We start from the raw sequence: 13,950 nt of genomic DNA, 5'->3' as shown, positions 1-13,950 counted from the left end.
GCTGTGGCAGAGTGCTAGCCTTGAGCAAAATGTGTCCAAGGACAGTGCCCAGGCCCTGAGTTCAAGCCCCAGAACTGGAAAAAAAGTTTTTTTTCTTTGAGTCTCATTTTGACTTTTATTATTCCTTTTATTTACTTATAATTCAATTTTCTTTATAGATTCTTGGAGAATGAAATGAAATGGCTAATTTCAAGACTCTTCTAAGACAGTCATCCAATGCCATAAATTTCCCTCTGAGAATTACTTTCGTAGCTGGGCGCAGATAGTTGATGCCTGTCCTAGGTACTCAGGATGATGAGAGCTGAGGAGCATAGTTTAAAGCCAGCCTCAGTAAGAAAGTCTGTGAGAGTATCTCCAATTAACCTCTAAAAGCCAAGAACTAGAGCTGTGATTCAAGTGATAGAGCACTAGCCTTGAGCACAAGAGCTCAGGTACAGTGCCCAGGCCCTGAGTTCAAGCCTCAGGACCAGCATGCATGCACACATGTGCACAGGCCTATACACACACACACACACTCACACACATACACACAAACTGCTTTAGTGGCAATTACTACTGTGGTGCAATAGCAGTGGTATATTATTTTAAAACTTTTACTCAGGTTACCTACCAGTTTCTCTTTAGACTCTGATTTATGAATTATTGAGCTACACAGTTGCCAAATATTTCGGGGATTTTCAGGGATGTTCCTTGATTTTTTTATTTAATTCTATTACTACCAGAGATCACATACAATGAATCTTTTTAAATCTGAAATTATTGAATGGGTGTATTCTGCCTCCACACACATTCCACATACACTTGAGAAAGATGGGTCTGTTGTTGTAGGGTAAAATATTTTATAAATATCAATCAGTTTATGTTAGTAGATAGTATTGCTCAAGTCTACTATATTTCTGTTGATTTTCTGCCTATTTATCAATTATAGAGAGACATCGTATATTTCTCCTCAAAGTTGTTTTTGCTTCATGTGTGTGGTTTTTTTTTTTTTTTTGGGGGGGGGGGTTTGTTTTTGCCAGTCCTTGTGCTTTCTCAAGGCTAGAGCTCTACCACTTGAGCCACAGCATCATTTCTGGCTTTTTTTCTATGCTTGTGGTACCAAGGAATTGAATCTGGGTCTTTGTGCATGCTAGGCAAGTACTCTACCACTAGGCCAAACTCCCAGACCCTGCTTCATGTGTTTTGAAGTTTGTTTTTTCACTTGTTGACTATAAGGACAAACTTCTTCAGTATCTTCTGTCCAACAGTATGCACACTTACATTTCTGCCCAACTTCAGAGCAATATTTTCCTTTAACACAGTCAGTCTTCTCCGCGGCTCAAGAAACGGAGGGAATAGGACGTGAGGGGAATGGACAGGTCCAATAACAGTTTGCTCTGGTTCTATCCATCCTTTTGGGGAGACTCAACTTTGTCTTCCCCCAGGTTCTTCTACGTTGTGAGGACCTAAGTTTTCTTGGCTTCTCTGCTGCTTCTCCCTAACCCGAGGCTGTGAAAAGAAAAGCTCAGCTTCACATTCTTCTAGATACACTGGATTTGGGCTTCCGTTGATTTTTTTTTTCTTTTTCTTTGTTGCTTTTTGGAAACTCAAATTTCAGTTTCTAAAATACACTTAAAGTATCTTTTTTTCCTATGTATTGTAAAATGTTTTTTCATCGGCAACCTATCAGCCACCTTCCTTGAAATGAAATGGAACTTGCTGGTTAACAATTCAGTTTCCCCAGCTCCTTTTCTGATCCAGGGGTAATGAATGCAGTGAGAACAGCTGATTAGACCCAGGGTGGCCTAACATCCAGGCTCATCCAGCAGCAGGGTGAACTCAGCAGCTTGCTCGCCACTTTGTACCTCAGTTTCTTCATAAAGTTGAGGGGAAACTGAGGAAGGAACAAATGAAGAGCCTTACCACAGGGGCAGGCCCCAGGAAGGGTGATGCAGGCCTTCTTCTCAGTACGTGATAAAAGCTGCGATGAGCAACAGCACCCCTTTCCCACTGGTCCCCTTATTCCAGCTGCCATGGCAGTGCAGTAAGCACACTCTGTGCTTGCACTGATGGGGAGAACGGATGATGAGCCAGTCACTGACCTGCCTGGCCTGACTGCCACGTGGATAGGCTGATACAGAATGCAAGCAATTGCTGAGCTGAGGAACAGCAGTTGTACACAGGCCTGAGCATACACAATGAAGAAATCAGAAAACAAGCATGAATATAAATAAGCAGGTTTTAACATTTTGTATTACTTAGGGAGGACAGTCATCTAGTGTCCCAACAGCCATCTGAAGCCAATAGTCCTGGTTATTAAAAATCACAAAGTTGTACATATGTTCACCTCCTTTGTGAAAACCATGCTCATTCTCTCTCCAGGAAACAGGGCTGTCTGCAAAGCCTTGAACTGACAAGGTAACCCACGGGGCCAGCTTCGGTTCATCAAAATAATGACTGAAAAAGAGCAGGAATGTCTACATTTAAATTAAAAAACCTATTTAGGATGTTCTAACGATCTTAGAGTTTAGCTTTAACTTATATAATACAGACTAGCAGGTGCAGAATAAATTCCTTATACTATATTGTAAGTTCCATTAAAATCAACACACAACACACAAAACATAAGTCACAGTTCTCATCTAAATTCTGGAATGTCACCGAAGATTCAAAGAACCATATTAGACTTCAGTTCAGTATTAAGGATTTGTCTAGTATGTGCAAGGCCTAGGTTTGATGCTCAGTGCTACAAAACAAACCAACAGTGATAAAGGAACCCAAACCACAAAACCCCACACAATGAATGTTTCCCTCCTGTTAAGAGTAATGTTCTAAGTCTGACTAGTGAGACATCACATAGTTATAACCAAATTCACAAAAACATGCCATTCTTATTGTAGAAAACTAACATACTAAACTAATAAATATGAAAACTTGTAATACTAGCTACTCAGGAGGCTGAGATCTGAACGAATGAAGTCTGAAGCCAGCTTGAACAGAAAAGTTTACAAGACTCCATTCCAATTAACCAGCCAAAATTTGGGCTGGAGCCATGGCACAAGTGGTACAGTGGTAGCTAAGAAGGGAAGCTGAGGAAATGAGTTCAAACCATACTATTGACTAATCACAGGCGTGAAGAACACTGAAGAGTTTAATCTTAAAATTTTTTTAAAGACAGACAAAACACTAAACAGGATAATTTTCTGTCCTTACATTATATCCAATGTGCACATTTTGTTGATATAGCACCTCCCTAAGTGACAAAATAAAAAAGCCCCTGGCACACTATTTAACACTTGTCATACTGTTAGTGCTTAGTGAGTCTAAAAATTTCAGTGCTGGAATAACTCTTAGATATGTTTGGGCTGATCAAGTCTCGCTACCCTATTTCTGTCCACACCATTTCTGATTAAACATTTTGTACAACTCTAGAACTGAAAATTAAATGTATTTTAACCCACAGAATTCTACTCTATTCTTGAATAATGTTTTAACTTTGGTGCATCAAAATGGCCATGGTGGAGAAGCAGGAGAAAGAGAAGCTTGTCTGCACCGAGCCTCTGCCTATGTTCTCATGAGAACAGGTGGCTGGCATATTCAGCAGCAAGGATGACTAGCCCATGAGAAACCTAATGTTTCTATGCTTGAGCCCAAGCCAAGGAAAGAGGCCTGCCTTGTGCTCAGCATGCTACCATAGCATCCAAAAAGAAACACACACACACACAAAATGACTCACCACAGCCGTTCCAGCAGGACACAGATTGTCTCAGGAAGGATGAAGCCTGTGATTGTACACAGGCAAGCTTTGGCCACAGCTGTGCTGGGCTGGGGACAGCAGTAGGTTGACACGAAACTATTAGGCTCATTATTTCTATCACAAAGGAAGAAAAAGGAAAGATATTCAGAACCACTGCAAAAACCACATCCTTAGGGATGGATACCTGTCTATTAAAAGAGCAGGCCAGAGCCCTACCCAATTCCCAAGTGTAGATACCTACAGGTCTGCATTGCAGAAGACTGCGCCCAGCCAGTCAAATAGCTCTGAGGCACTGCAGGACGACTCTGGCTCTCCCTCGAGCTCATTGCTTTGCAACACCGGGCACTGCAAGTCGCTCACTGTGCTTAGCTCTACTTTAGGATGATGCTTCTGAATTTGGTATTTGGAAAAGTACGACATCATTGTGGACTCTCCTGCATCTGTAAACACATACACACACAAGATTGTGTGAACATCACACACAACCCTAGTGAATCCCCAGAAGTAACTCCACTCCCTTCCGCACCATGGGAAACTGGTAGAATTAACATGGTAGCTGTGCAAAACTGTGTTCAACTTAGATCATTAGATCTGCTATCTGCCGCTCATGCCACACTTCTGTAAATACTCGCACTTTTCCTGGAAATACAGTGATTTCAGACATGCTCTGTATTACTTTCACTTGCTCCAATAAGAACATTTCCACTCTACACACAAAACTCAAGTATATGAACACTAGTGAAGTACAGGACGATCTATACAGGAAACACAAGAGGTAATGAACGACAGCTTCCCACTGAAAACCCAGGAAAATCTAGCATTTCTTTTCAGCAATGGCTGAGTAGGCAGCAACCTTGGCAGACAGAAACAAGGCCCTCCACAGGCCAGGACAGGCCTGCTTACTGCCAGTGTCACAAGTTCTGTCTCCCCTTGATCAGAGGCAGGCTCCCTGCCCAGTAGAAAGCTTCTTGAGTTTTGGGTTCTATTCCATCATGGAACTTTCTGAGTGTGCCAGCATCAATGGTCAATTTTGTGTCACTCTTAGAGCTGGGACTTGGTGAAATGCTGCAAATGCTAACTTTCATGTGATAGTTAATTTCAGGTGCCATGTTCAATAGAGAACAGGTAAAGCGCTGCCTTTGGGGGTATGTGTGGCTACTTCCACAGACTGCCATGGCAGTGGGGGAACTGCCCTCAAGGGAGGTGGGCCTCATCTGGCTGGAGGCTCTTTTTGGTCTCTCTTCTGGAAATGGGCATTCTGGAGGACACACAGTCCTTCTACAATTAATTAAGAAAGGTGGACCAAGCATGAATATAACCTACCTCCCAGGTCTTGGGACTTGCGCCCCTGGTCCCCGAGGTTCTCAGACCTGAGGCCTTGGGCTGAGGGACACCAAAGGCTTGTTTGGTTCTGAGGCTTCCAGACTTGGGTTGTCATTCCTGGTCTCAGCCTCCACACTGAATGTTTTTTCCTAATGAGTTAGTGTGTCTGTCTGTTTCTCCTATACAATATAGCAACTGTTTCTACTGTGTTTTTTTCTTTTTGGTCAGTCATGGGTCCTGAACTGGGCCTGGGTGCTGTCCCTGAGCTCTTCAGCTCTAGGCTACTGCTCTACCCGACTTGAGCCAGAGCCCCACGTCTGGTTTTCTTGTGGTTAATTGGCGACAAAAGTCTCACAGACTTTTGTGCCCAGATTGGCTGGAACCGAGATCCTCAGATCTCAGTCTCCTGAGTAGCTAGGATTATAGGTGTGAGCCACTGGCACCTGGCTCGACTGTTCCTACTCTCCGGAATGTAATCTTTTGTCACGGACAGGAGTTGCTACTTTTATTAGCTGGCAGACTGAATCTCAGACACCTAAATGGCCCTGAAAAGCTCTGAAAGCAGTCAGCAGGCTTAGGAGCAGAAAGACACATAAACCTCACCTCAAGTATGAGACTTCTGTAAACCTTTCTCTTTTCTGCCTACCACACGCTTCAGAAAGAAGAGAAACATTGATTCTTACAGAACTAGGATCCAGGGAAGCAACCTGGCTTGGCTGTGCCCAGAAGTCTCCCACAAGCAGCAGAGAAGGATGTGCGCATTTCCACAATGGACCCATCTGCTTCCCCACCCCACAAAGAAGAGCACTACACCAGCACACTTCCTCCTCATGACTGGGCCAGGAGAATTGTACACTTAGCCAAAGATACAATGCTTGGATGGGAGCAATGTCTGTGGCAGTGGTAAGCAGATTAACAAACTCAATGAACACCAAATTCTCAACTAAATTTAGTGCTGTAGTCAACTAAAAATCACAAGTTTGAACTGACACCTACTGGTACACCCGTGTTACTGCCCACTAGCAATGAGCAAACAGATTGCCGATGTCTCTATAACTTGGGATTTTGTGGATTGTTCTAACCAGGACAGCAAGGTGAGCCAGAAGGAAGAAAGGGAGAAACAGGTGAAAGCTGCCTGCTCTGAACTCAGTCTCAGGATCTCTGTATTCCAGAGAATCCAGAGTCAGGAAAATGGTTTCAGACCTAGCTTATTCTGAACTAGGACTCAGCTAAAGAGAAGGGCTGAAGAAGCTTTCTTAATAATGTCTGAACAAAATACCCTTGACCAAAGTGATGAATCACCAATCAGTTAGCTTAGTAATTAGCTTTCAGAATCATCACTGTGTTGAGCCAGGCTCATGTCTGTAATTCTAGCTATTCAAGAGGTTGAGATTTCAGACTGAGGTTTGAAACCAGACTAGTAGGCAAAAAGTCCATGAAAGTCTTATGTCTAATTAACCAACAAAAAAAAGCCAGAAATGGGGCTGTGGCTCAAGTGGCAGAGTACCCGCCTTGAGCAAAAAATCTTCAGTGAGACCAGGAGGCCCTGAGTTCAAGCTCTACTACTAATGTGTGCGCATGCATACACACACACACACACACAAAATATTTATTCATCATACCTGCACAATACCACGCCAAAAGGAAATCAAACTTCAAAGGCTTCTTTTCTTTGAAGGACCAACATGTTCTTTTATATTTCTTAGATTCCAAGGTAAAGGATGAATCCATCAAATCGATGGAAACAACTTAAAAATAGAAAAAAGAATAGATACTTCATTCCAATATACATAATGTGCACATTTGTACAAAGTTTATTGTAGTAAAAATGATTTTGCTCCTCTCTCCTTTGGTTCATCAAGTAAAAATTGTCTTTGCAGGGGGCATTTCTAGAATAAGAGCTGTCAAGAACAAGTATTTTAAGATCATCTTTCCCAAGTCAAGGAACTAGAGCAGAGTTGGTCTGGAATCCACTCAATCTATTGTGGATGCAGCAGTTTCAACAACTGGTATCCACACTGGATAGTCAACTGACAGAGAAACTTAAGGAATTCTTTATTATTAAGAATAAACTGTTAACCTAGCTACTCAGGAGGCTGAGATCTGAGAACCACAGTTTGAAGCTAGCTTAGGTGGGAAAGTTTGTGAGACACTTATCTCCAAAAATCTACCAAAAAATTCAAAAGTGGAATTATTGCTCAAATGGCAGAGCAGCAGCCTTGAGAGAAAAAGCTAAAGACAGTGCCTAGGTCCTTAGTTCAAATTACTGAGGTTTGAAAAAACAAACAGATGAAACTGAAGAGAAACAGATTCTATAGCACAGTTTCCTCCTCTGTCAAGTCCAGCCTGCAGCAGCTCAAAACTGGCAAGAAAAACAACCCATGTGTTCTGATCCAAGGTCAGAGCGGTTCTAACATTGACCTTCTTGCTACCAGAAGATGACAGCTTGGAAACACTGATGGCGTGTGTACAATACTCACTGAACTTCCTGGTTTTTCTGCCAGAATACTGAGAGGGATGACCTTGAAGTCCGGTTTCTTCATAAGTGTCTTTATCCAGGGATAAAATCAACTTCCCTATAAAACAAATAGCAGTGCACATAAAAGAGATACTAAAACCTCTTTCATATGCTCTGAGGAAGCAGTTAGGACCTCAGCATAATTAACCCAATGCCAAGATCTAATTTAAATGTGCAGATACATGCATATGTCAGTCTATACATAGGTATTTACTTATGTACAAGCATCGGTAGGTATTATTAATAGCAGTAAAATTAGAAATAATCTACATTTCTATTAAAGAAGAAATTAAACACATCATGGTATACATACTATTTCAAATATTTCTTTGACCTTTGGCAGAATCAGAGTTTGACCTCAAGCCCTGTATTACCTGAATCACGGCTTTCTTTTGCTGTTGTTGTTTTGGTTTGGTTTTTGTCAGTTGTGAAGCTTGAACTCAGGGCTTGGGTGCTGGGCCTGAGCTCCTTCACTTAAGGCTAGCTCTAACACTAAGAGCCACAGCACCACTTCTGGTTTTCTGGGGGTTAATTGGAGATAAGAATCTCAGCAGACTTTCCTGCTCTAGCTGGCTTTGAACTACAATCCTCAGATCTCAGTCTCCTGAGTAGCTAGGATTACAGGCGTGAGCCAATACCACCTGGCTGCTCGAGTTACTTTTCAAATAGCATCTTGCTTTTTGCTCAGCCTTGGATCCTTCTACCCTTGAATACTGGGTTATTGAGATTATAGACATGAACCACCACATCAGTTTGTTGGGATGAGAATCTCACTAACTTCTATGCAGGCTAGACTCAAACCTCAAACCTCTCAATAATCACCCCCTGAATAGTTGAGATTATAGGCGTGCTCTAACATATCTGGTCCCTCAAATATCTTTAAAACATTAAAAACTTTAAGTTATAATCAGATGTGGTGGCACCAGTCTATAAGGCCAGCAATACAGCTGAAGTCCAGGACGGTCTGAGCTACATGGTAAGATCCAGCCTTAAAAACAAGCAAATAAAAATTGTGAGAACTATATGCACTGATATGGAAAGATACTCGTGCAATGCAACTCAGGGAAAAAGGAAGTTGAAAACCAATATAGCATACTGTAATTTATGTATAAAAAGATTCATATAGGTTGATACAAATAACAGAAAATGCTGGAAGAAGTAACATCAAACTGTTCCTTCTAAGAATGGAAGTTAGGAGGAATTAGAAACCTTCACTTTACTCTGTATAGATCTATATGGTTTGAGCTTTAAGAAAATTTTTATAATTTTCTTTAGGAAATTCCACAGAGGAGTTATCATTCAACACATCACTTTATGAGTACAATGCATCTTGATCAGTGTCATCCCTTTCATCAGTCTGTCCTTCCTCTCACCCAAACTCCTTCCTTCAGTTTTCTTAACTTCATATGCTATGCATTGAATATCATAACTGCATTCTACCCCCTCTTCCTGACCTTCCCCCACATAGCTTTCAGGTACCAGTTTCCTGGTATTCATTTGCTTGCATTCATTTTTCCAACGATTTACACTGTTGAAATTCTCTCCTATATATACCACACTTCAGCTAATAAATTTGTGTAAATTTGCATACATCTCCACTTATTTTACTTGTGGATTTATAAATTAGTCCTAGCTTCTACTATATGAGATAAAACTCGCATACTCTGTCTCTCTGAGCCTGAGTTACTTCACGTCATTCTTTTCCAGGTCTGCCCATTTCTCTGCAAGTGATAATAATATTACTCTTCCTAGTAGATGAGTAAAATCCCATTGTGTATATATACCACATTTTCTGGATCAATTCATCCATGGAAAGGCATCTTAGCTGATTCCATAGTGTAGCGGATTGCATAGTGTAGCAATGAACATGATTGTACAAGTGGCTTTACTACATCCTGATGTGTAATCTTTTGGATAAATGCCCAAGAGTTGGATTGTTCATATTACAGAATGCATTTGTTTTATAACTAAAGAAAAAGAAAACAATTACCATTGGGTAGCAGACCAACAGTATTATCCTGATCGATATTTGTATTGTATGTCAGTGCATAGCACAAACCTGTAAAAGAAAGTCAAGAAGAGCAATGAAGACATACAGAAGACATCACAGCTTTGACATGCTAATGCATTATTTTCATGAGGATAAATCTTCCAGGTAAGTGATGTTCTATAGCCACCACGGCCCACATGACTCAGTTACTTAACCGAGTGAGTGAAGCATGAATACATGGAAGGATGAGCTCCAGCCAGCTCACTCCTCTCCTTCAAGTTTTCTATCCTCAGGCAGAAAATGACATAGAATGGAACCTTGTTTCTGGAGGGTGGTGGAAGAAAGGCACCAAGAAAATAGCAGGAAGGCAAATACTCCTCAGAGCATGTGCTAAGTTAATAATCAAAAGCTACTCAAGGGGCTGGGAGTTTGGCCTAGTGGTAGAGTGCTTGCCTAGCATGCACGAAGACTGGGGTTCAATTCCTCAGTATCACATACACAGAAAAAGCCGGAAGTGGTACTGTGGCTCAAGTGGTAGAGCATTAGCCTTTAGGAAAGCCCAAGGACAGTGCTCAGCCCCTGAGTTCAGTCCCCAGGACTGGTGGAAAAAAAAACAACTAAAAGGCTACTCAGCCCTGCTTCATCTGTTAAACAGGGACCACTGGCCTACCTCTAAGATGTAGAATATGGGATATTTAAAAGTGCCTGCCACAAAGTATCCATGCCATTAATGAAATAACTTCAGACTTTAGAGGAAATAATGATGATGTAAAGAGATGAGATGTCTAACTTTATATTTAGCCCCAGAGTGAGTAGTGATATAATAACCAAACTTGACAAACAGGCAGCTACAACAGTATAAGTCCATAATCTATACTAGTCTATACATACCGAGAGGAAGGTAAAACGCTATAGACCCTCTGAAATACAACTGAAAACAATGACTCCAAGAGAACAACTGAAACAAATTAGTCAGTACAACAGATACAGTTGGGACTGGGGGAAACAGAACAAGGTCAGAGACATAAAATCTAAGATGATTCTGAGGACATTGTAATCAGACTCTATTACTTAACAGGACTGCAGCAAATTGCAGGACCAGGAAACTGGAGGGTAGAGAGTGACACATACAGGATTACAGATCCCTTCAAAACAAAAGAAGATGGTTGGCACTAGTGGTCCATGCCTATTATCCTAGCTACTGAAAAGTCAATATTATAGTTCCAAAGTCAGTTCAGGCAAGAAAGTTCATGAGACTGTTATCTCCATTTAAACACCAAATGTGGATGTTTGGCTCAAGTGATAGAATGCCAGTCTTCAGTGACAGAAGCTCAGGGACAGCACCCAGTTGTCGATTTCAAGCCCTGGTACAGGCACGAAAGCAAAAACAAGTATGTATATATATATATATATATATATACATATATATATATATACATATATATATATATATATATACACACACACACACACACACACACACAGAGAGAGAGAGAACAGCACAAATAACATGCTAGAGTCTCCTTGTAGTTCTTCCTTTGTTCAGTATGTGACATGATTTTTTGTTTACCTTTTTTAACAAAAGTGTTGATGAACTCATGTGTAATTAATTCATGAAGAGGTAAATTCTTCACAGAGTAAAAGGGTGCAGTTTCCGTGACCAGGCTTTTCAGTTCTTTTGGTAGAATCCCACATTCAGGAATGAGAAATGACACCTGTTGCAATGCACAGTACAACAAGGTCTTATTTTCATGAAGATTAACATCAGATTATGGAGAGTGAGTGTTGCTCAGTATTTCTTCACAAGGTTTTCTGGAACACACATCTACAGGCTACAAACCTCTTAAGTCAACAGACCCATCTCAGAAAGAAATTTAAGGAATCAAGTTGTTTATTTCTGCACGGCAACCTACAGTACAGGAAGGAGACTAAGCGGAAACGTCTTAATGGAAAGATCTTGCTTGCATTTTACCTTTTGCAAATGAGCAATACACTTCATGTGTTGTTTGCTCTCGTTACTTGATGTTCAAAGAAATGCAACGGAAGAGATTACTGCAGGTTTATCCTGCAACCTAGGGAGCATAAGAAATTTGGGAGTTCCGTGCTCTACAGGGAGATGCAACAGGTCACCCAGACCTCTGGAAGCATCCTCGACCCGCTGACTGTGAGGAGCTTTGCAAAGCAAACCGCCACGTGAAACACCAGCAGATTTCAGATGTCGTCCCAGCCCCAGGCTCCCACGTCGGCGTGTTCCCGAGGGAGCAGATTACGTAACTGTCTCGGAGACAGCCATCAAATCAGCCAACTTTAGTCGAGTCTGGGGAGTTCGTCACCAGGTCGGGTCCCATCCACGGTTCAGGACAGCGGGCGGCCGTGGGGCCCGGGCCCCGCGGTGTCCTGAGGAAGACCTGGGGCTACACCGGCAGGCAGGCGCCGGAGGGAATCGGGATGCCGGAGGGCAGCGAGGCGGGAAGGAAGCGCGAGACGCCGGCCGATTGCACGTGGAAAGGGGCACCTCACGACAGCCACGCCAGCCTCACGGTCCCGTCCCCGCCCCGCTCCTCACTGGGCTCTTTGACGTGAAGTAGCTCTTCGGACAGCAAGAACCGAGCTCTGTCGGGTCCTACCCTCAAATGAGGCCTGCCCAGCAGTGCATCCTGGAAGCTGTAGTCCTGCTCTCCTACGCCCTGCTGGGCCAGGGCGGGGAGAAGACTACAACTCCCAGGATGCCTTGAGCTACCCCCCCCCGCCCCGTCAGAGACACTACCGCCCCGCGAAGCGGAGCGCGACTTTTCCTTCAAACCGGTCGCGGCGGTAGCGACCCCGGAGTGACACCGGCTCACCCTGTAGTTGTGATAGTGCGTCTCCACGAGATGCCGGTGGCGTGACTTGTGGTGGCCGAAGCTGGATTTCTCGCAGACTAGCAAATGCCGGGGCGTCTCTCGAAGCCTGCGCAGCGTGGTCATAGTCTCTGCCGCTCCAGAACCGCGCTCAGCGCGAGCTCACATCGCCCCTCCCTTTTCCCCTCCTCCCGCCCCCTTAGCCACGCCCACCCGCACCCACCGTCAATCACCACCACCCTTCGCCTTCCCCCGCCCCCTCCCCGATCCTGCGCACTGCAGCCTGGGAGGTTTTAGGCTCAGGAAACCTCCTTGGGACAAGTTCTCCACCGGTGTCTGCAGCCCTAAATTCACGGGTTCAGAAGCGCATTTCTGGCTGGCGTGAAGCTGGCTGGAATCTTTTCAAGGCCTCATTTCTTTCTCCCCTTCATCTCCTAGTTTCTGGGGACTCCCTGGCTGGCAGCTGAGCTGCCCCTACTCGCTTGGGCAAGACTCTTTCAGCCGGACCCCATGCCACGAGTGTGAAAGTGGGGAAGCATTTGGAGAAAGCCCCCCTCCACCACCACACAGCCTGGAAATTCAGCCGCACAGGTCAGTGGTCACAACACAATCTGGAGTGTACTTTCCTGACTCCACACTGTCTGCTTTAAGACTTTGTTATCCTAAAGCCAAATTCCTCAGTGCCACATACATAGAAAAAGCCAGCAGTGGTGCTGTGGCTCAAGTGGTAGAGCTCTAGCCCTGGTAGTGCTCAGGCCCTGAGTTCAAGCCCCAGGAGTGGCGCACACACAATGTTCTGTTGGTACCTGTACCTGAGTATGTCCATGTAAGGTCTGCTTTTGTTAAGGTGTGGTTTTTGTCTTTAAAAGCTTTGTGTCAGCTCTGTTTCCGTCTGCTGGTCAATGGGACAATAGTTCTCCATGCAGATGCCAGCTCTCCAATAGACTCCCAATTCCACCTCTCCAAATGTGGCTTCTGTTTCTCATGGTTGGATTTACCTTATAATAGTCCTAGCTATTTAGGAGGAAGGAAGATCATGGGTTCAAGTGACAACAAAGCCAGTCTCTATTATTGCCCTCTGTAAGAAAAAAAAATAATAAGGTCTTGGTGACAAAGACAAGTATTTTTTTTTGACTCTGAAACCACAGTACAAAATGTCAAAATGCATTTGAAAATTTTAAAAACCTTATGAAGAGCTAAAAAAGCGACCCCGTTCTGAAGCAGCAACCATGTTGTTTATGTGAACGGTGAGTGACCCAAAAGTGCACAAAACTAAAGAAGCAGAATTGTGGTGCCATTAAGTCCCAGGAACTGACCTGTGTTAAAATTAACCAGAACTTGTGTAAATTCAAGGGATGGCATTTGTTTTCTAAAGCCATAAAACTACCCTCAGACAGCTAATTAGGACTCTGATATGGGAAACTTCTGTTAGCTTCCACTGCCCTGAATTGTCCCTAACCCCTACCTTATCTCATTCCAGTAAATGTAAATCTGTAGTCTTTGCCTTTAAAAGCCCTGTAGAAAAGCTGCTCAGGGCTTCTCC

At 43.2% G+C, this 13,950-nt stretch overlaps 1 protein-coding gene across 2 annotated transcripts; it reads right to left on the bottom strand.

Moving 5' to 3' along the window:
- Window positions 1-1,009: 1,009 nt before the first annotated feature.
- Window positions 1,010-12,574, bottom strand: Rpp40 (ribonuclease P/MRP subunit p40). Of its 2 annotated transcripts, none has more exons than XM_090356388.1 (8): window positions 12,411-12,574; window positions 11,138-11,282; window positions 9,568-9,636; window positions 7,540-7,635; window positions 6,682-6,807; window positions 3,978-4,176; window positions 3,716-3,850; window positions 1,010-2,436 (listed from the first exon to the last, which is right to left on the bottom strand). In XM_090356388.1, exons 1-8 carry the CDS (start codon window positions 12,531-12,533, stop codon window positions 2,238-2,240), a joined length of 1,092 nt encoding a protein of 363 aa, XP_090212514.1. In that variant the 5' UTR covers window positions 12,534-12,574; the 3' UTR covers window positions 1,010-2,237. The 2 variants fall into 2 exon arrangements, with proteins under 2 accessions (XP_090212514.1, XP_090212515.1); XM_090356389.1 differs by lacking the exon at window positions 12,411-12,574 and adding an exon at window positions 11,540-11,658.
- Window positions 12,575-13,950: the final 1,376 nt, after the last annotated feature.

The sequence above is a fragment of the Megascapheus bottae genome, chromosome 22 (genome assembly GCF_031878675.1).
Source record: "Megascapheus bottae isolate mThoBot1 chromosome 22, mThoBot2.hap1, whole genome shotgun sequence".
Taxonomy (NCBI): Eukaryota; Metazoa; Chordata; class Mammalia; order Rodentia; family Geomyidae; genus Megascapheus; species Megascapheus bottae.
Note: the sequence above shows the minus strand (reverse complement) of the source record. Positions and strands in the feature narration are given on the sequence as shown.